At 38.6% G+C, this 23,274-nt stretch overlaps 1 protein-coding gene across 2 annotated transcripts in view; it reads left to right on the forward strand.

The window, feature by feature from the left end:
• LOC134427513 (septin-2) overlaps nucleotides 1-23,274 on the forward strand; it is a 33,809-nt gene that overhangs the window by 9,466 nt on the left and 1,069 nt on the right. For both annotated transcript variants that reach the window (XM_063173415.1, XM_063173414.1), the window contains exons 6-12: nucleotides 3,211-3,345; nucleotides 3,822-3,939; nucleotides 7,260-7,361; nucleotides 8,178-8,323; nucleotides 9,326-9,409; nucleotides 10,330-10,387; nucleotides 16,875-16,968. In XM_063173415.1, coding sequence (XP_063029485.1) covers nucleotides 3,211-3,345; nucleotides 3,822-3,939; nucleotides 7,260-7,361; nucleotides 8,178-8,323; nucleotides 9,326-9,409; nucleotides 10,330-10,387; nucleotides 16,875-16,943 — 712 coding nt within the window. In that variant the 3' untranslated portion in view covers nucleotides 16,944-16,968. The remainder of the gene's footprint in view (nucleotides 1-3,210; nucleotides 3,346-3,821; nucleotides 3,940-7,259; nucleotides 7,362-8,177; nucleotides 8,324-9,325; nucleotides 9,410-10,329; nucleotides 10,388-16,874; nucleotides 16,969-23,274) is intronic.

The following is a 23,274-nucleotide window of genomic DNA, read 5'->3' on the forward strand; positions in this document are numbered from 1 at the left end:
TTTTGTGCTCTGTTGACTAGAGCTTCCTTCCGCTGGAGCTGGGGCTCTGCAGCCTGTGCATTGTGTTAGAGAGAGCTCTTCCTGTTGATTGTGTTCTAATGCCCTTTGTTTATTCTGCTCAGATGTTTCTTAGAGACCTACGTGTTCAGATTTTCCCCTTTCTTTTTGGAGGTTTTCTGAATAGAATCATTCTGTGGTGATTCAGATCTGAGTAGAACAGGTTAGATGTAATTTTATGTGAAAAACCTGAAACATCAAATACACTACAGGAACAAATAGTACTTACATCTTACCATTAACTGCATCTTTTTATTTTGTATCTCTTTAGTCCACTTATGTCACATGAAAAGCCTTTCAGCCACAGCAAGTGTCATTTTGACAAAGTCTCTTAATCTTTACAGGATGTCTTGGGGAGTTGGATGGGCAGACTCTTTGTTTTGAGCTGTAGTGAAGACTGACCCAGAGCAACCACCTTCCTTCCTTGCTAGTTCAGAGGAAGGAGCAAGTTCATGTTCTTGAACTTATGTTTGTGTTCAGGAGCATTTACTGCAATCATGGTTCACCAGTAGATAGTGCTGATCGTGATCCAAGATTTATAAAGCTCTTTTTTTGGGAAGGCTGTAATTTGTGCAGACTACTTGTTTTTCGAGGTGACAGATTTTACTAAGGCTGTTTTTGAACACAGATAAAGTGGCACAGTGTCTCTAGGAAGATGGCAATTGCTGGGAGAGTTTCAAATATCTTTCTCCTGAGTAGGTTCCCTAATGGCTTTTAGTCTCTGTGCGTTGATGAAAGGGCTAAATTTTAGAGTTTGACTTTCGGGGATGGGAGCTGAGGTAAATTTTTATGTATTTTATGTCAAAGTAGAAGTACTGATTAGGATTCTGTGCTAGTAGGAGTGTGTCCAGGAGGTCTATTGGATAGGATTGGAAAAACAACAGTGTTGAATTGGGAAATGCTTTGTTATAGATTTAGTACAACACACTTTCTGAAGTAGTGTAATTCTTGTTTTCTGGATGCTACTGTACTTAAAACAGTATGAAAGGTAAGTTGGAGGTGAAGCACAGTTAACCATGATGATTTTTTAATGATTCTGTGTGAAGCTTTAGTGCAGCCTGGAGTTCTGTGCTCTAGAATCAGACCCACAGCCAGGATTGCTCATGGCATCACTTTAGGAGTGTGTTTGGAGAACAGCAAAATTCTCTGTGGTGGGAGGTTTGACACATTCAAAGTCTTTCCATGCATAAGTACATTGGGATCATGAGAGAAGCATGTCCTTAAAATAAGATCTTCCATCAGAACAGAGGGGATCTAATCAAGAGAGGAAAAAAATTGCTTGAGGCTTAGATTTACTTTGATATCTGGCCTCAAAAAAGTGGTTGACAAAAACAGACTACAAGTGAACTTGTTAGATATTGCTGATCACACTCTATTTCATCTTGCTTGCAGTGTCACAGGTCATTCTTTGATAGCTGCTCACAGCTCTTCGGCTGCTGCTAAATTTTTTTCTTTCTTATTTTGCTTTTTTTTTTTTTTTTTAACTGACTAAGGCTATATTTTATAGGTTTTGGCAGCTTGATAATATTGTTCATTTTCCCCAGTGGGTTTAAATGCAGCGTTTGTGCTGTTTGCTGTCAGAATACAGGATGTGCTATATCACACAGTGTGGTGTGAGCCAGGTGTTTCCCGGAAGTCAGGAGCTACAGGACACTGACACCGTATTTACAGGGAAAATTAGACCTAGAAAACTGCACGTCAACTAATGGCATTGCCAGGGAAATGTGTGACAGTTCTCTCCCATTGTTAGTGTTTGGTTTCTGTCCTAGTATTTGTATGTCTTCAGTCTCATTACCTTTTACCAGCTAAGAGAGGTAATGAAGATTAACAGGAACAAAAGCCATATTGAAGTGTTTCAGCACATTTAGGTTTTAAGATGCTGTTTCCTAATGAGTGGCACGAAGGTCAAAACCCAATGAATTCCATCTTTTGCTTTCTTGTCTTCTGTAATAAGACTTAGAATAGCTAAATCTTGCAATGATGTAAATGTGTGTGTATATATTCTACTGTGGATTTATTCCTTCTCAATTCAAAAGCTTACTTAGCTTTGGAGAATCAAATTCCCTCCAGGATCTCTTCCATAATTCCTTTTACTTTCTTTTATTATCTCCTTTGCAGCCATCCAGCCCTGGGTAAAACATTGCTGCCTATTGCAGTGTTTGCCAGCATTCTGTGTTCATTTTCCAAATTATTAATTTTCTTTTATCTGTTCTGTTTCCTCCTTAAATGTATCTCATCGAGTTTGTGTTTTCTCAGCAACAGAAATATGGGTGTTCCTATTTCTCAAGCTTTCTGCTTAGTTTGTTCTCAAGTAGTTTAAGACATGTTCATGATACACAATCATCTGCCTCACCTTATCTACGTCAGCTGTTTCCTTCCCTTCCCCTGGAGTACCTGATATGAAGTGTCCTTTTTTATGAATGGTGTTTGCAGGTGTCTGCATGCTCTGGAATAGCTTAAAATGATCTTCTTAGTTATGTGTTGCTTTCTTTTCTCTCTGGTCACTGCCCTCTGGGTCTGATTAATCTGTGATCAGATTTTGTGCTCATTTACTTCTTTGTAGGGAATATTTTAAATTGTCTTGAACTTCGTAGTTTTTTCCTTTGCCAGTAGAAAAGAATTCTGTAAGGCAACAAAAATAACTTAATAAATCATGTGATGCTTGAGTGCATGACTTGCAAATGTATTTGTACTTAATTCTAACAGAATACCAAAATTTTCAGAGGTAACTATAGAAACCTGGCTCTAGGGTCAGGGTTGTAAATCAAGAGGATATCCGGGATATGTCATTCATCAACCAGTTTAAAAACAAATCTTCAGCCCCTACCCCCCAGAAAAAAAAGCAGAAAAATCCTCAGTCTTCTGTTCCTGTGTTGTCTCAGCACCAAGTGCTTTTTACTGAACTGGCACTGGAACTTTTTATCCAGTGAACAGAGTAACACTTGAAATTGGCTCTAGGCGTAAGTTGACACTTGGTGGTTGTTATGAAAACACCCTTTTGCATTATCAAAATATTTTTCCTCAGTAAAAAATATTTTTACTGGATAAAATGTTAGGAAGTTGAATTTTCTGTAATAGTAGTGTTTTGATTCTTTCCTTATTATTTAAAGCTGATGTAAGATGCCTGTCTTTCTTCTCCCTCCCATACCACAGCTTCAAAACAATTATCCACTACATTGACAACCAGTTTGAGCGGTACCTCCATGATGAGAGTGGGCTGAACAGGCGCCACATCATCGACAACAGAGTCCACTGCTGCTTCTACTTCATCTCTCCTTTTGGCCATGGGTAAGGAAAACCTTGAGCTTTTGTACTTTAGGGTGTTGTACCTCCATAGCAGATCATAAGTCTGTTCATTACTTGAGCTGGTAACTTAGCAGTAATGTTAATTGAGTCCCCAACCTGTCAGTTAGTGCAATTAAAACAGTCCATGGAGATTAGTGCTCTCCTTTACTGTGTCCCATTTTGCATTTAATATTGTTTCAAGGCAGTCAGTACTGCATTGTTTATCACTCAGAAACATAAATGCTTTTAACATCCATAACATTCATTATATAGAGACAGTTTTAATTACAACTTAAACTTTGCACAATCAAGTTGATAAGCAAAGACATTAAGTTCAATGGCTTAATTTATTATGAAAATACTGTTTATATGGACACTTGAAATAAATAATTTTAAATACATTTGGTCTGTTATAAAGCAAACAACACAAAACTCCATGCCTATTTTAAATCTTTTTTTTTTTCCCTGCTTGTTGGCAGACTGAAGCCATTAGATGTGGAGTTCATGAAGGCTCTTCATGGAAAGGTCAACATTGTCCCTGTGATTGCCAAGGCTGACACCCTGACACTGAAGGAGAGGGAGAGGCTGAAGAGAAGAGTAGGTCTAACACTTGATCATGAGAACAGAGCAATCCATACAATTTAAAGACAAATATAAAGTAATTTCTAATTGAAGAGGGGTAAATGATATTGGCCAAGGACGTAATCTTGGGGAAGTGTGAGGTGGGAAGGCTTCACTGAAGGCTGATGTGCTTTACCGGTTACACTTGCTAAGAATGTGGCTGTTCTTGGCTTCATGTATCTTAGCAAAGCTGTGCACCCAGTAGCAACACTGTTTGCAACAAGGGTTCAGACAATCCTGAAAGAAGTGGAGATGTCTGAGAGCAGTGGCCAGAGAGCCCCTTAGTTCTTGAGAAGGTTAAAAGTGAGGACAGTGTGACTGTATGAACCTTGTCTGCAATGCAGGCAAAGATCCACTGAAAAGAGAAGGAGATACTTGTACAGAAATGAGCAGCTTTATGGTGAACCTGGTGAAAGGAGGAAGGAAATTTTAAAAAGTCTGTTCATTGAGACAAGAAGATCTTTGGATCTTGCTGGAAGAAATTCTGTCCCAGCTCTTGAACTTTAATTTTGTTCCTCCACAAATACTATACGGTAATGACAGGTGCACTGCTTTCAAATTGAAGGAACTCATAGGGAAATCATAAAGCAAAAATGTGGTTGATTGTGCAGGTTTTATTGCTTTTCCTTTTCTGTTACTGTACTGACTTTGTAAATGATTTTTATCTCACACTGTTTGTGGAGCTGCCACTTTTTGTAAAGCCCCCATAATTCACCCTTTCAGCAGTGTACTTCAGGCTCAGTATTCACAGTTGCTTACTTTTTGGTTCAGCATTTGGGAGCAGAATGATGTTGAAAGATTTGAAGGAGGCATTTGAATGGAACAATAATTATTTAAAAATACAATTCACTGGGAATTTAACTAACTTTTAACTAACTGATCTTTAAAACAGTCTGGACTTAGACATATGGACACCACATTTATGCACTGCTAAGTACAACAAGAAGAAGGGCATCTGTAGTCTAAGGGAGTGGTTAGGGAGCAGGTAAACAAGTTTCATTATTTTTATACTGCTGGCAAAGGTCACTCTGCAAACTGAGTTTATATTAAGTCAAATGTATAATGTGCTTCCAAAGCTTTGAAAATCAAAGCTACTGTATATTGTTCTAACTCAAAGCATCTTGGCCAACAGAGTCTCTAATCAAGAGTAGGAATCAAAGTCCTGCTTTGCTGACGCAGCTTGAAGTCTTACTTTTTTTAGATGTTTCTGCCATTTGGCCATCAATCTGAAGTAAAATGTTTTTGTTTTGCCGCTATGGATTAAGCAGCAAGATTAGCTTGTGGTGCTTGCAAAGGAAACCCAGCTTGGAGTAATTCCTGTTTGGGCTTTCTGGAATTCAAAGTTATTTTTTCAAACTTTTGAGTGGGAAGAAATGCACGACAGTTTCACAAGCTGTGCCATGCAAGGGTGCTAAGGAAACATGCTCAAAAGAATGACTTCATGAGAGGGGAACTAATATTTTGACTTTTTTTTTAATTTCCCATGGGAAGGCTAATCTTTAGGAACACAGAATCCTCTGAGGCCAATAAAATTCAGATTTGAAGAAGCAAAATGCTGTTTCATTGTTAGGAGCATAAAATACAGTTTGTTTTTATTGCAATTCTTTTTCCTTTCAGGAAAACACTAGGTTTAACAGCTGTAATATATTATTCTAGCACCCCTTGCTGTTGGCTTTCCCGTTATTGTTCCACTTGCATTTTATCTCAAAAGATCTCAGCCAGGTTAAATGTGCTTTCTTGTTTTATGCAACTACTTAAAGGCATCAAACTGCAGTGCTGCCCCACCCATCCCAGCTGTGCATCTTTTACTGGCATTTGGTGTCAGTTCAGGTCTCTTTCATTTTGCAAAATAGCAACAAAATCCATTTATTTAAATGTCATTTTGTGAATGTCTTATTTACTTTTTGGCAACACTTACTCCCAAATTTCTTTTCTCTCTATAAAATGTTGCTCTCTGTGTGGGTGGGGGCTCATGGTGCTTGGTACACACGTGTGTGTGAGTGTGGGGGATGTTTATATACCTGGCAGGAAAACAATGTCAGGGAACAGCTGTGGCTCATACATGGACTTTCCTCTGCCAATGGTCTGGAGAATTGTTTTCTTTTAAACACCTGTTAAATAACCAAGTTCTGGTTGGACAATTTTCATTTATACTGTAGCTGTCAGTTGCCATCATGACCGAGGATGGAGGAACCCAGCAATACTCAGAGAAGGCTCATTAAGACCTCTCTATTTAAAGTCTGCTTGTTTTCATGCTACCAAGTTAATTTCCAGTTGTATACACACTAATGGCCTCACAAGTCCTTACAGAGGCTCTTCTGAATATTTTTACCATTACTTCAAAACTCTCCCTGAATTTGCCCACACTTTGTCTGTGCTGAGAGTTCATTGAGCAGGGCAGCTGCTTGGTCCAGGTGATGTTTGTGGGGTTACAGTCACTGCTCTAGGAAGTTTGCACAGTTCCCCTATTCTGCTGAAACATCCAGGATCCCTTTGGAGGGAGTCATTGTGGAATCTCAGCATTCTTCATGCTCTCCTTATACCACCACACTTCCTTTACTGAGAGTAACTTGTCAGTGCATTTGCTGCAGTGACAAGAGCTGATTTAAGTATATTCAGTAGTGTGGCAGCAGAAACATTCTCTTTGGTTTTGAAACAGGAATTGACTTGTGCCACCTTTTGAAACTGCCAAAGGCCTGGAGTTAATGCTGGCTGCTCACCCCTGCAGTGATTTCATTAGGAAAAGAATGTGCCCAGGAATACAGATACTGTATTTTTTATGTTACCCTCACACATTAGTGACAAAGAAAACTGTTTAAGAACAGGATCTTTTTCTTAGTGGATTTTTAATGACTTTCTCCAGTTTAAGTGGATAATCACTTTTATCTTTTCTGATTCAAGAGGCACTAGGCACTGTCCTCTACAGTTTTTGAATGTATGAAATGCACAAAAATATACTTTGACACAGGGTGAATGGTTTTGATTCTGTCACTAATGAATTCCTTCTTGTTACTTCACTTTTTTTCATATTAACCTCACTTTGTTTCTGTATTTGCCTTGTAAAACTTCTGGCATTTTTAAATTATTTACTTGCTGTGTTTTCCAAAAACACATTTATCTTTTGTGCCTTTTAAAAAATCTTCAAGCCTATGCTATTTTGCCATTTAAACACTGACTCAGGTGAATATTTGTGATAGACTAGTTAATCAAGTTCATATATTTTAAACTCTATTCAATATTTGAATACCTCTTCCATTAATTAAGAGTATTATTCTTTCTTTTTTGCAAACTTTCAGGTTCTGGATGAGATTTCTGAACATGGCATTCGGATTTATCAGCTCCCTGATGCAGATTCTGATGAAGATGAGGAGTTTAAAGAACAAACTAGAGTTTTAAAGGCAAGTTTCACTCCTAGTTTATCATTTTGCTGCTGTAGTTCTTCAATCTACAACATGCCTAAAGGTACTTTATTCCTTTCACAATGTGTTGAAAATCTCAGTTTTCTTTGTGTGTTGACTCTGAATTATAATCCCTTTTATTCCAGTCTCTGCTTCATCAGAATTCCAAGTGTAGTGTGTCATGACTTTCTCTTCTTTCCTCTTTTAAGTGTAAACCACTGTTCACCTTGAACTAGTATTTGCAGTCTGTTTTCTGACTCAAACGTTTTAACATGTGAGCAGGGAGAGAGATTGTGGGTGTTATAGTTGCTGTACTAATTAACAACTTGCCTTGTGTTAAAGCAGATAATCAAGGTTTTACTGAAGTAATTTCCTCTTTGTGCTTGCAAAGGTGTTTGAAGAATGTGTCTGAAATTCTCTTTCTAGCTACTTCACTCTGCATCTGAAGTATGTTTCTGTTGGCTGTTCTCCATGCATGATGTTATGTCAGATGACACATTATGCCCAAACTGTACTTGAACAACAGTTGAGTGTTCCTAAAGTGAGGCGTCATTTCCTTCTGGGCCTCTGTTAAAACAAATCAGTCCTAACACAGCTACAGGTGCTCCTAAGGAGAGGTTACATTGCCTAAAATGGGATTTGTTGGTTTTTTAAAGTGAGAGGGTTTTAGTAGAGAGTGTTTGTCAGCATTTCTTTTCCCCCTCTCTTGCCTGTTACTTGAATCATTGTGTTTTCTTTAAAAGAAAGACAAAGCAAAATACAACAACTAACCAGCCAAAAATCAAAACAGTAACTTGTTTTTTCTGTCTTAACTAGGCTAGCATTCCCTTCGCTGTTATTGGATCCAATCAACTTATTGAGGTGAAGGGGAAAAAAATCCGAGGCCGCCTGTACCCCTGGGGAGTTGTTGAGGTTGAAAATCCAGAGCACAACGATTTCCTCAAGCTGCGCACAATGCTGGTGTGAGTAATGGTGAAGTGATCCCATCTCCTGTGCTGACGTCACTGCACAATGGCCACAAACCTATGGCAATGTTCATTCCTTCATTTAAAACTAGCCCTGATGCCAGCATAGAGTTACATTCTAGTCCCCTGCAGCTTGTTTTTCTGCTGTACCCTCTGATCTCTCAATTCAGAAAGTATTTTCTATATTTTATGTTTCCAGATATATGTGATGATTTTATGCCTTATGTAAACTTATCTGATGGCTGAATGTACCAACTGAAATTTTGTTATAGTGCAGTTGGTGGGGCAGAGAGGCTTTTAAAATACTCTTCAAAGTGTAGAATATTCCAAAAGCAAAGTGCAATTTTCTTGGCAGTAGGGTAAATCCTTTGTTAAGTATGACACCCCACCCCGTTATGATTTTAGCCGATACGGATATTCTGCCTGCGTAAATGGTTTGAAGTGGTTTTTTTAAAAAACGATGTTTTGCTATTGTTGGAAATGAATTCCTTTGTGTCATTCCAAATTGTGTCTGCACTGGGCAGGGATTGCCCTCTGCTGGGCACTGGGAGCAAGTGGGTTTTCCTTTTTTTTGTCTTGGCAATTGGAAATTGTTAAGCAATCTCAGCAGCTGTATGAGCCAAGCAGCTCCACCTAGTTCCCGGTTACAAATGATATTTGACAGCACTTAAGAGTAATAAAATACTTTTGGAATTAAAGTATCTTTCTGAATTACTGTCTTTGCAAGTTCTTAACACTGCAAAAACTGGTATAAACAACTCATCTGAAATAATTAATGACCAAGAGGAGGACAGCATCTTTTGGGTCTTTGAATGATATTGGTGGGGCACTTAGGAATGAGTTAAAGATCAATTAACTTGGAAGCAGAGTTCTGGCTGGCTTGGTCTGTAAGGATTTAATTTTCTGGTAAATACATTAGTTAGATAAAACAGAAGCAGAAGATAAAAGAGTGTTTTTCTTTGCTTTGCTGAGTGTTCAACAGCCCTTTGCATGTTCTAGGACTCACATGCAGGACCTGCAGGAGGTGACCCAAGACTTGCACTATGAGAATTTCCGTTCCGAGAGGCTAAAACGCACTGGCAAGTAAGTGTGGGCTGCCCTGGGTTCTGCTGCTCTCACTGCCCACTGACAGGGAATCTGCTCTTCCTCCTAACCAGTCCCACCTGTAAACAATTATTTCTGATGAGATTTTAGTCTGTGGAATTCTGAAATTTGTATGAAATGCTCTTCTTGAAGAGGAATAATATATAGCGAAGTGCTGTGCTTATAAGCAGCTTAAATCCCTTTTGCTCTATTCTTTTAATTGGAATGTGCAGGAAGAAGGTGCCTGCAAGCAAGATAGGTTTTATGTAATGATGTCTGCTTGAAGAAAATGAATGCTAGTGGGCAAATTTAAATAGGCCCCAGTCTGTCTGCTTAGGGATGTATTGCTTCTCTTGCTCCTTCATGTGTAGCTAAAGAGAGAAGTTTAGACCAAACAATGTTTTCTGATAATTTGTGTGTTTTATGGAGTTTCTTATATCTTTTTTAATTCTTGGCAAGGCTATCCTTGGCAACTTAATGCAAAAAGTCTACAACTGCCTTTGCAGCATCTTTTTGGATAGTAACTTGCTTTTGTCCACATTTCACTTGTTCTTCAAGTATCCAGCAAAGCATTTTGATGTTAAAGAAGAAATGAAATAGCCTACACAGCTTTTTAGTGATTGATTTTTGTACCATGGATGGATAGTGAAGGAAATCTCTTCATTAAAGTAAATTACAAAAAAAAAAAATCCATATAGCAGTAAAGAAAATTTAAGAAATGGGGAGTGAATAGCAGGAGAGGTAAAGATGGCCTTTTACAAAAGGGCAGCATGATTTTTAAAATGTCCTAATTTGCCCTTCTTCTACATGGAAGAATGTAGACTTTGATGTTATATTAATTGAAATATGAGTCTTGAATCTGTTCTTGGAGATTTTTACTTCTGTATTTTATGCTGTCAATGCATTCTTTTCTTCAATAGGCCTGTTGAAGAGGAAGTGGTGGACAAGGATAGAATCCTCCAGCAGAAAGAGGCTGAGGTAAGAGGAGCTTTCTAAAACTGGTTCTTTAAAAAGCCATGCTAGGTTCCAATTTCTGCATCAGCTGCTGCCTGTGGCAGGTAGGATTGGAGTTGTGTAAAATGACAGGCAGAACCTGACCATACAAGTGGCCCTTGCAGTGTTTTGTTTGTAGTCACTTGCACTGTGGATGGGAGGGAGTGTGTGCACTCCTGGTTGTAGACAGAATGTTTATCATTTCCTGTTTGGCTGCTGATTTTCCATAAGGATATTTGCTATTTTAAGTATTGAAATCAATTTATATTTGTCAGCTACACATGCTGGGTGCTGTGGTGGGATAGACTGACAGTCTCATGTCATTTCAGATGTGCAGGTGCTTACTGCAAGCACATTATCAGTAAATTTGTTCTTATGTCTTGTGGCTATGGAGTAGAAGTAGGCTCTTGAGATTAAAAAATCCCATAATATAATTAATACATTTGCTTTTTCATCTTAACCTTGACTTATATCATAGTATTTTTGTTGTGCCTGTCAGTTTATGAAATCAGTGTTTTCAAACTCTGATTTCTCACTCTGTTTCCAAGTTATTGCTAGGCCTTTTAACTTAGTATCTTAATGCTGAAGTTGTAGAGACTCAGAAATTTTTAGGCTGGTATTTAAATTCTAGCAGTATGCTGCCAGTGCTTATACTGCTTGCAGTGTGAAAACTTACTGCCAATTGCAAGATAGTGGGGTTTTTTCTCTTTATCCTTCTTTTATTCAATTCAGCTTGGATTCACATTGATAACTGCAGGAAAGATCATTGCACATGTGCAGCAATTTGGAATAAAAAATAAAAAACTACAAACAGTTTTGTGTGTTTCTGAGGTGGAAAATTGGTTTCCATACATGGAAATTTTTGAAATTTAATTTGGTCTATGCATTTCCTTTTTCCCTTATAGCATCCATATTTAAAAATAGCTGACCCTGGTTAGCTATTGGCTAACCCTGGCATGCTGCTATAAATAGGAAAAAAATTTCCTATAAGGAAATACAGAAGCAGCTGATTATCACCATAATTAGTAGTTAATAATATGAATTACTGGAAATTGAGTGAGCTGCATATTTATCACTATATAACTGCATTTCAGCTGCACAAGCACACTTGATGACTGTGCACATACAAGAGTGGAACTTCTGCAAGTGTTCTGTACACAAATTAACTGCCTCCATTTCCTGGGGCATGTGCAAAGCAGCAGGAGCCCATCAGCTGATAGCCAGCAGCACTGAATGCTTCAAAAAGTCAAGAGCATTTTTTGAAAAGATTGTTTGTTTTTCTATTTTCCCTTAATGATTCCAAGCAGACAAGTAGACATAAAGAATTTAAGTCATAACTGTTTCTCCTGTTATTTGAACTGTGTAAATTGCCCATGCCTAGTAGTTAAGTAGAATTTTGGGTATCCTTGTAGAACTATTTGTTTTAAGACCTGTGTCTGAAGAAAGTCTCCTATAAATATTTTCCCTGGAAACTGTTGATATGACAGGCACTATATATATATATAAAATATACCTTTTTTTTTTTTCTATTTATGCATTGACACAGAGTGGTCAAAATAGACCAGTATATAAATATGTAATGTGTCTTTTATATAACATGGCTTAAAGGGATGGAATTTTGAATTTCTCAGGGGGCAGTGTTTGTAAGTTTCCTCTGGGGCTAATCATCTCTGAATAATTGCTGCTGAAGTTGCAGGGGATTAGGTTAGAACTTGAAAAAACAAATACATTTTTAACTTCTGCATTCTATTGTTCCAAAGAGATCAAGAGGCTTTGCTGAATCTTCTGTAGATAAGCTGGTATGAAGTCCCTTCATCTCCAAATCATCCCTAAGGTTCAGACTGGGAAAAATCTGTGGAGGAAAGAGGCACAGAGGAAATGGGTTTGCATTCCATGGCCTTCACAGAGAAAATAAATATCCATTTCCCCTCCTGTTCTGCATTCCCATCAGTAACGGTGCTTGATGTTCTATTTACAGTTTGGTGAGGTTTATATAACCTTGGAAGGAATGAATGCTTGAACCAGTGCCAGGATCATCTTTATCAAGGCATCACTTTTGCTAAATGGTCTTTTATTATGCCAAAGGATGTGGTCCCCAGTTCAGCCAATTTCTGATTGCTAATCTGTCATTTTGGATTTATTGCTTAGTCTGGTTGTGCTTTTGCTCATTTGCAAGTGATGACCTGTTTTTTTAGAGCTGGAAAATGAAAATAGGCATAAAGATATTCTTGTTCCTTACAGTAAATATGATGCAGAACAGATTATTTTGATGTTATAGTGTAAGTGGGCACAAACTTAGTTTGTAGTTTTGTGTCATATTTTTCCTACTCTGTAGACATCTTGTTAATAAAAATCTTTGAAGTTTTTGACAGGTAGTACTTCCAGAAAAATGTCAGGGCTGTGATTACATGAAAACAGCAAGGACTAAACTCCTCTGGGTTTCTCCAGTGAGCTACCCTGAGACTTTGGGCAAATCTTTCCACACTTCTGTTTTCAGTGGAGTTGGTCAGCAGTGGGCTCTGTATGGTAGAATGAACAAAATGTTGAACTTGTTTTTCTCTCTGTTTTTCCACTTTTTGAATGTGTGTAACCCTTTGGCAAATGGGATAAAAAGCCCTGGATCAGTGTGGGAGTCAGGAGGGGGAACAGCAGTGGGGCTGCCAGGCTGGGGGGCAGCAGTGACCCTGTGGGGATGAGGATGGGACAGGTGTGTGCAGGTACCTGCCTGCCCCTGCTGGGCTTGGGGAAAGCATTGTCTGGAGAGCTAAGGGACAAACTTCCATGGGAAGAGACAGCATGACTGCTGATGAAGACCTGCAGACCTGAGGGAAATTAAAACAGGTCTAAAGTTTAATTTATTTTGTGGGATGTTACTGCCCAGTGCAGGGGGCAGAATGCTTCAGCCTTGCCCTGTGAAGTGTGCAGTTTTAGTCCTGGAGAACTTCCTCAGAAGAAAACTCCAATTTGCAATGGGAATCTCTGAGGAATTAGAGTGCAAAACCTTGGGGTTTTTTCTTCTTCTTTGAGCAATTGCTTTTTTGGTTGTTTTTAGCTGTTTTTTGAAGGAGCAGTGCATGCACAGCTCAATGGCTGTGAGTGATTTCTGCTCTTTGTGAACGTGTCCTATGGAAGACATTTATCTTCATGGTAACCCCATTTCCAAATTTTCAGGAATATTTTTTCCTGTCTTCAGTTAACAAAATTACTTGTGTTCTTTGGTATTGGAAGTATGGAAGTATTTTTAATCAAAAGAACTCTTACAGGAACATACACTAGAAAATCCACTGTGCAGTTTTCCATCTTCCCTGTTCTTGCAGCATCTTCACTTATGCCTTACATAAGAAAGGCATGGGCAGAAATAATCAGACTTGGTAGAGGGGAAACATATCAGTGGGAAGTAAATACTGTTAATTTCTTAATATTTCTGCTCCTGTGATACCTGCATGTTGGTTGAGAAGTTGTTCATGTTGTTTAAACAGGAGTAGTGTCTGTATTGAGATGCAATTCTGTAGGTAGAGCAGAGCTGTGTCTGTGGTTTCTGTTTAGGGTGTGGATTCTAATAAACAGATGTATGGTTCACTTTTAACTCTGTAACCTTAGCTCTCATTTTAAATGTTTGTTTCCTTTCTGGTTTGCTGCAGTAGTTACATGATTGTTTGAACTAAATTGTAGACCTGACATAAGTAAACTAAGGGGCATTTATACCAAGGTTATGTTTATTCTTTTCCCTTTTGTTATCTGAGAATTTACAGGAATTATTTGTTTTAACAGATTTCCAAACATTGTTTCCTAGCTTCCTTCCACTTATGATGTGCATTGGCCCTGTGCTGTCATGTTTTAGCATCTGTTCTTTAGGGGATGAGCACAAATATATCAATGCTGCCCTTGCAAGTGAGAGGACTCTGCTGAGCAAGATCAAAGTCATTTTCTGCCCTTGATGCTTGCAGTCCCCAACAGCAAAGGGAATGAAGATGTTGACATGACATCAATTTCAGTCTTTGGTGTGATTCTTTTATATTCTCCTTTATTAAGAGCAGAGGTTTTTCTATCTATTCAGTAGGTCCAGAAAGGTGAACATGAGCTGGTTTTGTTTGTACTGTAACATGGAGGAACAGCTCTTGTGTCCTGTCCTCTACTCAAAGAGGAATTGCTGAAGAGACTGGCATGGTTGCTCCTTGAGCACAATAGAGCTTGGTTCCCTTTTCTTAATTTGACAACAATGTGCCTCGTTTTTTTCACAGGCCTTGTGCCTGAAAGGTTTTCTACTGGATTTTTCTAAAATAACTTCAGAAACTTGCCATTCCTTGCCTAGTGGAAAAGACTGAGACTTCACCAGTAGGTCTCAAAAACACCATGTGAGGATAGAAAAGGAAAATCTTTTACTCTTAATGTTAGAGCAGAGTAGGTTTCCTGGGGCTTCTGTGCTACCTTATATTTGTGTCATATGCAGCATCTGCTTTATTCTGTGCTATGGGCATTTTTTTATCAGTTAAAGTTAAGAAAATGCAATTCTCAGTGCTATATTTAAGTCTTAAAATATAATGTTGGCTATTAGCAGAATTCTGCATTTGAGCAATCACCATAATATGTGTGCAGCAGTATCTCCCCCTGTGATTACTGAATGGTTTCTATTTTGGGAATGTTTCATGGCTCAGCTTGGAGTGCTCTTGGGAAAGCTCAAGTAGGAGAGCTTACAAAAAGCTAGTTTTATTCTGATGGTAAATCTGCAGGGAGGCAGTTCAACAGACCAGGTGTCTTACATATTTACAAGTTGATCTTTGAAGCTTTTCTTCTTTCTTGTATCATGAAATCAATCCAGCACTGATTTTGGGAACTTTGTGCTTTTTCTTCCTCCTTCCTGCAACGTTTTGCCATCTTCTTGATCAGAAGTTTTTTGTTTCAAGTACTTAGCAGAAAGATGTAGATGGGTTTATAATAATCCTCACAGACTTAGCTGCATTTCATGCTGTTCCTGTGTGAATCTCCTTTTGTCAGAAGGCATCTCTGCAGCAGTCACAGGAACATGAATTAGCCTCTCTGAGCCCTGTGCTGCTGCAGCAAGAGGATAAGTCCACAAGCCAGTGAGTTTTAGGCAGCTCTGGTACTGCTGGCTGTGCTGCAATCTTTTTTACTCTTTGGTTAATCTTCTCTTTCTTACTTTTTCCTAAATCTGTATCTGAGAGCAGGCCAGAAAAAGTGATATAGGCACTTGCAGTTAGTTTTTCTTGTTCTGTGATGTTTCTTTCAGTTTGTTGGATTTTTTAAACAAAACAAAACAACAGCTCAACACCACATGCATATATTCAAGCATTTGTCTCAGGTTCTTTTGCATTGAACCTGGTGGAGTAACAAGTATCACAAAGGTTAATGTGGTAGACTGGATGAAAACAGAGTGTAATTGTTTAGACAGAGTGGTTTTTCAGTTAGTTTTCCCCCTGAAAATAAATGAAAGCACATCTCTACATAAATGAAAAAAAAAGAGAAATTGCTATACAAGCCTCAGATTTTTACATGATCTCTGGTTTGAGGTGGACTCATGGGTTATACAATGTGCATGGAAATAGTAGCCCATTTCCTTCCCACCTTATAAAATGGGGCTCTTGTAGTTCTGTATGTGGAGCTTCCCCACCTGCATTTGGAAGGAAGTACCCAGTCATTTGTAAAGCAAATTAGAGGCATTTGCATATGTACTTTGAAAATCCATATTAGTGTTCTTTCTTCTGTCTTAGGGACATTTGTTTTGATTAATATTTTTTCTTTTTTTGAAAAAACAACCAGCAAAGCATTATATATAAGTGGCCTTTTATGAAATGGAAGCTAACTTTTAAGTGTTATAAGAAAATGCCTTAAGCAAACAGTTTTTTCCAGGAAAAATAATTGTTTAGATGTAAAAAATATTGCTGCTTAATATGTTTAGTCTGGTGTTCCAAATTTTATAAACAACTTTCTATTTCTCTTTTGAAATAGTTTTTAAATCTTGTTTTCATGTTTGGCTGGTACTGCTGCTAAAAATTAACAGAGTTCTCTGATAGTCACAGGATAAGTGTTCCCCATGATCTTACACTTTGAGCACCTGTATCAGAACAAAGCTCCTGCACTCAGGTGTAGCTCTGTGCACACCTAAAGGACACGCTTTCCTTATTGTGGGTTAAATGTTGATTCACAGTCTGCAAGCATAGCTGGCTTCCAAAGATCTGGATTCTATTGCTTTATTTTCCTTATAACTATTCTTATAAATCTGTTGTGAAAGTTACATGTGCTGAACTCTAGAATAAGAGACGGAGAAAACCAAAATATTCAGTTATGTGAATTATTGAACATTTCCAGTTTGTGAAGAAAAAAATAGGATCTGTGTTCTATCATGGAAAAAAAGTTTTAAGGTTTCTTGGATTTTTGGGTTCTTGGATTTTTGGATTCTTGGATTTTCTTCCCATGCAATTGTTGTGAACACTTGGCTGTGTTTCTCTTCCAGCTGCGCCGCATGCAGGAGATGATTGCCCAGATGCAAGCCCAGATGAGGATGAAGCCTGGTGATGACTAAGGTGCTTAACATCTGGATGTATCAGGTATTGCTTTTCTGACTTCTTTTCACCTCTCACATAAGATTTTGGCAATGATTATTGTTAATTTGTCCTTGCATTTACTGTACTTAATAGGAAAAAGTGATGTCATGAGTAGACTAGAAAATATATTTGCCAGTGTTATCTTCCAGCTGTTTGTAAGACTTGTAAATCCTTCTCTTCAGTGCCTGACTTTTGGATCATCAGGCTTTGCTTCTGTTAGCCCAAGCTGGTCAGAAAGTTAGTTTGATATGTAAACAAAAGATAGAGTGTTTTGGGGTATGTAGGCTGCTGAGTTTTTAACAGTTTTCTCAAAGATTCAGACAGAATTTTGGTCAGGTGTACTGAATACAGACTCCCTTGATATGTCTGATGTATTAGGAGAGATCAGAGTGAGTGAAGAAAAAAAATTCCTGTAGCACATACTCATTCTTTCTTCTGGTAGAATTTTTCTTTTAAATGCAAGAACAAAAAATGGAAGGATATGAGAAGCCTTGTTGCTTAATACTTCAGTTTAATACTCTAGTTGTGATTGCTGGTCTTGTGGAATGTAAAGCTTGAATAAAATGGATTATATTATCCCTTATGACCTTGTGTCAGCTGCCAACATTCCAAGCCTAAAATAAGGAGATTTTTTTGTTGCCTTTATTTGAACCTTCAGTCTTCCTGTTTACATAAAAAAAAAGAAAAAAATCATTAAAAAATAAACTTATTCCCTGGATTCTCAGTTAAGTTGATGGTTTTACTGGTATGGGCACTGATATCTCTGAGTGAAGTACTTAAGGGGAATTTAGTAATTCAGTCTCAGGTTTCTTACAGTCACAGCTCCAAATGTTGCAGATGGAGGAGTCTTCACATCATGTCTTCCAACTTCCATACTAAGATATGTTTTCCCAGAGCTGGAAATCTAAACACTGAGGATAATTCTGTGGCTGACCACATGGTGTACATGAAAGCAGTGTCTGACAGAAAGCTCTCATTGTCCAGCCAGGAGCTGGTCATTTTGCAGCCTGTTCAATAGTGTTAAATACTATAGACTGAATTGAAGGTTCAAAGTTTTCACTTTGACTTTCTTGCCATGTGGCCAAATTCTTACCACTTGTAGAAATGGTTATTTAGTGTAGGAAAGCTTTTTAGTGTAAATTATTGTTACTGTTTTTTGCTAAGGAACTCAGTTCCGTGTAGGATTTAGAAATCATGTTTAATCACACGGCACCTTCAAACTCATACTCGATAAGAAAAACTCACCATAAATCTACCCTTGTCCACAGCTGCTGTTGGCAGGGCAAAGGATGGCAAGGGGTACAAATATATTCAGAGTTCTTTGCTCAGCTCCCAGATGCTGCCTTTGCTGTGCAATCAGGATCTGAGGGCTGATGGGATGTAGTGTTGCCATTAATGGTTAGCCAGAAATGGCCCCAGATCCCCTGTGTTTCACTGCTTCTGGCAATACTGGAAATGGCCTTTATAAAAAGGAACTGGAGCATGGTTTGTCCCAGGCTGAATCTACAGCCATGGCTACTTAAGTAAACAGAGTTCTGAGCATGCTCATGTCTGTCCTAGGGAAATGTTCTCCTGTAGATACCTCACTCTGCTAATCTGGAGTGCAGCTTGCACCACTCTGTTTGTTAAGCAGACTTTGCAGATTTAAGTGTTCCCATGATCTTGTTGTGATTTGAACTAAATCTTGAGGTGAAGTTAATTGGGCTGAAATACTTGAGTATGGATGATTCTGAGAAGGATTTGAATGAGATCCTCATACATGGAGGTCCTGCTGCTGCTTTGTAATTTGCTAAGCTACATTTCTGCAGCTGCTGTGGAAATCATTGTTTGACAGATTGCTTTTAGGGAAGACTTTGGAACTTCTGATTTTGTTACCCTTGAGAGAGAGAGTGATAGATTGATTTTTTTTTTAGAGTAATTTTTTGGCCAGTGTGCAGTCAGCACTGGAGAGGCAGTCCCCCTAAAGCAGGGTGTTGCTGTGTGATCCTGGCTGCATGTGGAAGGGAATCCTCATCCAGAGCTTAGCCTTGGGGGAGTTTCTCTCATGCATGTGAACTGACTTTGCAACTTAGGAGGTGTGATGAGTTCAACCTCCACCATTCCCATCAGATTTATTTGCTGTTTTTTATTGAAATCACTATTTCTAGAGAAACCAGGAAACTTGTAATTAACACAGTGGTTAACAGAGCCAAACTGCCAACAAATTTAAATGCAGTTGGTATTAATCTTTTTATTCTATCACAGTTTATCTTGAACATCTCTCAGGTTCTAGTTTTCCAGGAACTTTAAAGGATCACCTGTCCTACTGAAAGCACAGTCTCTCCTCCCATTGCTCTTTTGCACCCTTACTTTGTGCTGAGAAAAATATGTGACTTTATAAACAGAGAGTTTATGTAAAAATTTAAATTTTTCATTCTTTTTATTTTGGATACATACCTAATTTTTGTGTTTTCCTCAAAAGTCTCTTAAAATACTTTCCCCTACATAAAGCAGAGTTTTCAGGTATTTTGGGAAAAGTGGGGTGTGGTATGGTATGAAGACCTTTATAGGTAAGAGCTGGAGAATAAACAATAGGGTAATGAAATGTGTTAATATCAAATATGTGAAATGCCCACTTCTGATTTCAGGTGTATTTTGGAGTGGGGAGGAGATTGCTGACTGCTTTGGGGTTTTCTAGGAGGAGCATTGCATAATGATTAAAAAAGTGCTAAACCCAAATTGTTGCCAAAAAGACTGGGAAGTCTGTGTTACCAGAAAGTGCTACACAGATGGGATGACTGGAAGATCTGGTTTGCCTGATCCCTTTTGGGTAGGGCCATCTTTAAAGGTTTTATGGAAAAAGCAAAGGGAGAATTCACTTCAAACAGTTTCCTTTACTTTCAAGGCTGGAATAAGAGAATAAAGGGAGTGACAAAGGCAAAATTTAGATGCAGGGAATACATTCGAAGTTTCCAAAGAGGGCAGACAGATTTCTTGCTGTGGAGAAGTAGAATCCTGAAAGGGAATGAAGATGAGTGGAGACTGGGTTAGAGGTAGGAAAGGAAGATGATTTTGGCACACTTGTCATTCCTGTTTCCAACTGCAGTTTCTGACAAAAGCCTGTGAGAACAGATTGTGGTGATGAAGATCTTTTGAGTGTAGCCCTGACAAAGGTGTGTGTGTTGACCTACACTTTTGTCTCTTTCCTTTCAACATTTAATAACTTCTGTGTGCAACTACTGCAGGTGGAGCATTCAATGACAGCACAGCTAGACACCAGAATATTCTTAGAATAAGCAGTAACAATTTTTTTACCCTGACTTTTGATATTCTGCCCTTGCTGATCTTTCTCGGATTTGTTTTTTCTTGCAAAACACAAGACACTGCTATAAAGTGTAGGAGCTCATTGGTTCTAAAATTTGACAGTTCACATGAAGGATTGAAGAGAAAGATGGAAGGTGAAATAAGGTAGCAAAACCTAAAACACATTTAGTTTTATTTGGGTGCTCAAATATGAAATGCTTTTGGAATATGCCTGCAGTAACTCCCATAGCATATTTACAAGTTTCTGAACTTGTCCATCTCAGATGAGCAATTATTATGAAAAGCAGGAATAATTATACCAAGTGTAATGGTTATTGGTGGATGTTTCTTCCCTTTCCTCCTCTGCTTCTCAAAGTGTATCTCTTTGCAATCTGTTTTCCTCTTGTTATTCTTACAAATCTGATTTGTCTGTCTTCACTCAGTTTCAAGATCATACTGGGACAAATCAGTAACAGAAGCCAGGCTGTGGAATGCTAATACAGCCATCTGGAAATGTAGTTATAGTTAGGAAAATATGTTCAGACAAAAAAGAAACCCAAGCATCTTGCACTTAAAATATCTGTAGGATGTTGAAAATTCTATTAGTATAGCTTGTGATTTCCACAAGCATTTTAAAGCCTCCTGAGCACATTAACACTGTTCTGGTTCTTGATAAGAACAGTGCTAAAGACACCAAACAGCTCCTTCTTTCTCCCAATGAATTGACATCATTTAACAGAAGAACACAAAAGCACTGTCATAGCAACCAGCCTTCTAAAATGGTGCTGCTGAATGCTGAATTGATCTGATGAGAAATGTCATTTGAGGAAGTAGAGATGATGTTGTAGTTTTTTTGGCAGCTGAAATTGAGAGCCCAGAGAACGTGAAGCTTGGGCAAATTTGTAGTATTTGTAACAACTGCCTGGCACTGCCAGTGGATGTTTCTCTGGTTAGAAACTAGAGCAGGAGAGTGCTGTCAGTGTCCAGCTCTCCTCAGCTCCTCTGACTGTGCAGAAGTCAGCAAGCCCTGCATTGATGGGCTGGCACAAGGTTTTTCACCTCTAGAGAATAGACTTCTGTTGGAAATTGTAAGGTAACATGAGGAACCTGAAAATGTGTCAGTGCCACTTTTCCCTAAAGAAACAGAGGAACATTTCTGATAGTTTTGAAGCTTGGATACTTAGATGTGACTCTGTGGTTATCACCCCTACTGACATATTACACTGATGAGCACTGGTAATCAGTTTAAAGGCCAATTTTGTAATTTACTGTTAACTTGGCTGATGATGTTTCCTGTGGGGAAGTCTGAGGTCTTGCTACAGAGTAGCAAAGGAAAGGGAACAAACTTGAAGCAGTGAAGTCAACAGAGGGTGACTGAAACACCAGAAAACCAAAATGTTTGGGGTGTGGTGACAAAATGAGTCAAAACCTACAGCAGAGCACTGGTGTCATCCAGTCCTCCCCTGCCTTTTGGAAAGATGCCATTTCTCAAAGTTCTTGCTGATGATGGGACACTCAAAGGGCAGTAGTTATCATAAAATGGGTGATATTTGAAGAAAAACAATTGAAGTGAGTGAGAAAATATAGCTGCTTATCAAGCAAATTTCTCTCATTTGGAGTTCAGAAGTGAGCACAGAGGTGCCAAGTCACCCTGTGTTGTAGTGGTGGTCTTGGAAGAGCTGAGGGGACAAACCCATTTCCTTTAAAAGCTGTTCAAAATCTTCATAAACACAGGACTCTGAGCTGTGTGACCACTGGATCAGGGTGCCTGTGTATGTAGTACATGCTAGTTATGCTGCTTACTGAGAGAGTTTTGTTTTAATGGCCCACTGGAGAAATATTCTCTTAGTTCAATGGTGGTGTGAACTCACGTTGCAGATGGAGGCATTTGTTATTTGTTAACTCTGGGTGTTGGTGAAATGAGCATGGGAGGCTGTAAGGTTGGTCTAGTAAAGCTGGAGGTCAAGCTTGTCAAGAATAGTATCAACCTAATTGTATCATAAAATATTGCCTTACAAGGAGATGAGGAAGAAAGAGCAGTGAAATTAATCCATGTTAAAATTACAAGCATACTTTGCCCAAGTGTGTTCTAGGAGCTTGTAAAATGTAGGTATTGTGTAGCTAATGCTGCTAACATCAATGCACAGCTGTGCTTAGAACCCAAAGCTTTGTGTTTATTGGAAATTCCAGTCTTTTTGTGAGTCTGAAACATGAGTTACAGTTTCTCCTTGAGGTATGTTCTGTAACAGATTAGAGTTGGGCAGGCAGTGGCAGAAACCAAGTTTCTCTTTCAAACTCAAAGTAGCAGTGTAGCACAACAGGTTGAGTTTGAATTTGAGTATTGAATTTGCTCAGCAATTTATGGACTCTGGCTTTAAAGCTTTATTGCTACCTTGCTTGTTTAGTTGTTATTAGAAGTGATGGGCTCCTTAAAATGAGAAGGAATTGTGTATTGAACAGAACTCCCACAGTGGGAAGGGCAAAGAGCAAAGCACATGGCTCTGTATCCCCACTGTGGTCTGGATGGGTGTTACAGTGTATTTCACAAGTAAATTGGCAAAGAAACACAATAGGATATTTCTGTTTTCTCCATCCAGATGAGCACTTAGTTTAATCTAACTTCTTCTGTCAGGAAAGAGTATATTTTTGGGACTGGAGAATTTGAGGTGTATCCCCTGAGTTCCAAATCTGACACAACTTTTTAAGCAGGATCCAACTTTCTTTGTAGCAGCCTTTTTGATTGGCAAGTAACTGGAGAAATATCCAAAACTGATAGTTATTTTTGAAATTACAGACCAGTATCCCCCCCTTTTTTTTTTTTTGGCCTCGGGGACACTGCTATATGAATGCTTGAAAGAAATATCAGCTTTCCTGCTTTACCTTAGCAGTGTTGGTGCATGATGTTGAGCTTGCTGCCTGCCCTGTTTAGCTGAGTGGTTTGTTTCCCTCAGCAGCAATAATGCTTCAGAGAGCAGGCCAAGGTTGATGTGCTGTGTGCAGGACTGTTGAGAGGAGCTGTGACGCTCT

The sequence above is a fragment of the Melospiza melodia genome, chromosome 20, assembly GCF_035770615.1.
Source record: "Melospiza melodia melodia isolate bMelMel2 chromosome 20, bMelMel2.pri, whole genome shotgun sequence".
Taxonomy (NCBI): Eukaryota; Metazoa; Chordata; class Aves; order Passeriformes; family Passerellidae; genus Melospiza; species Melospiza melodia.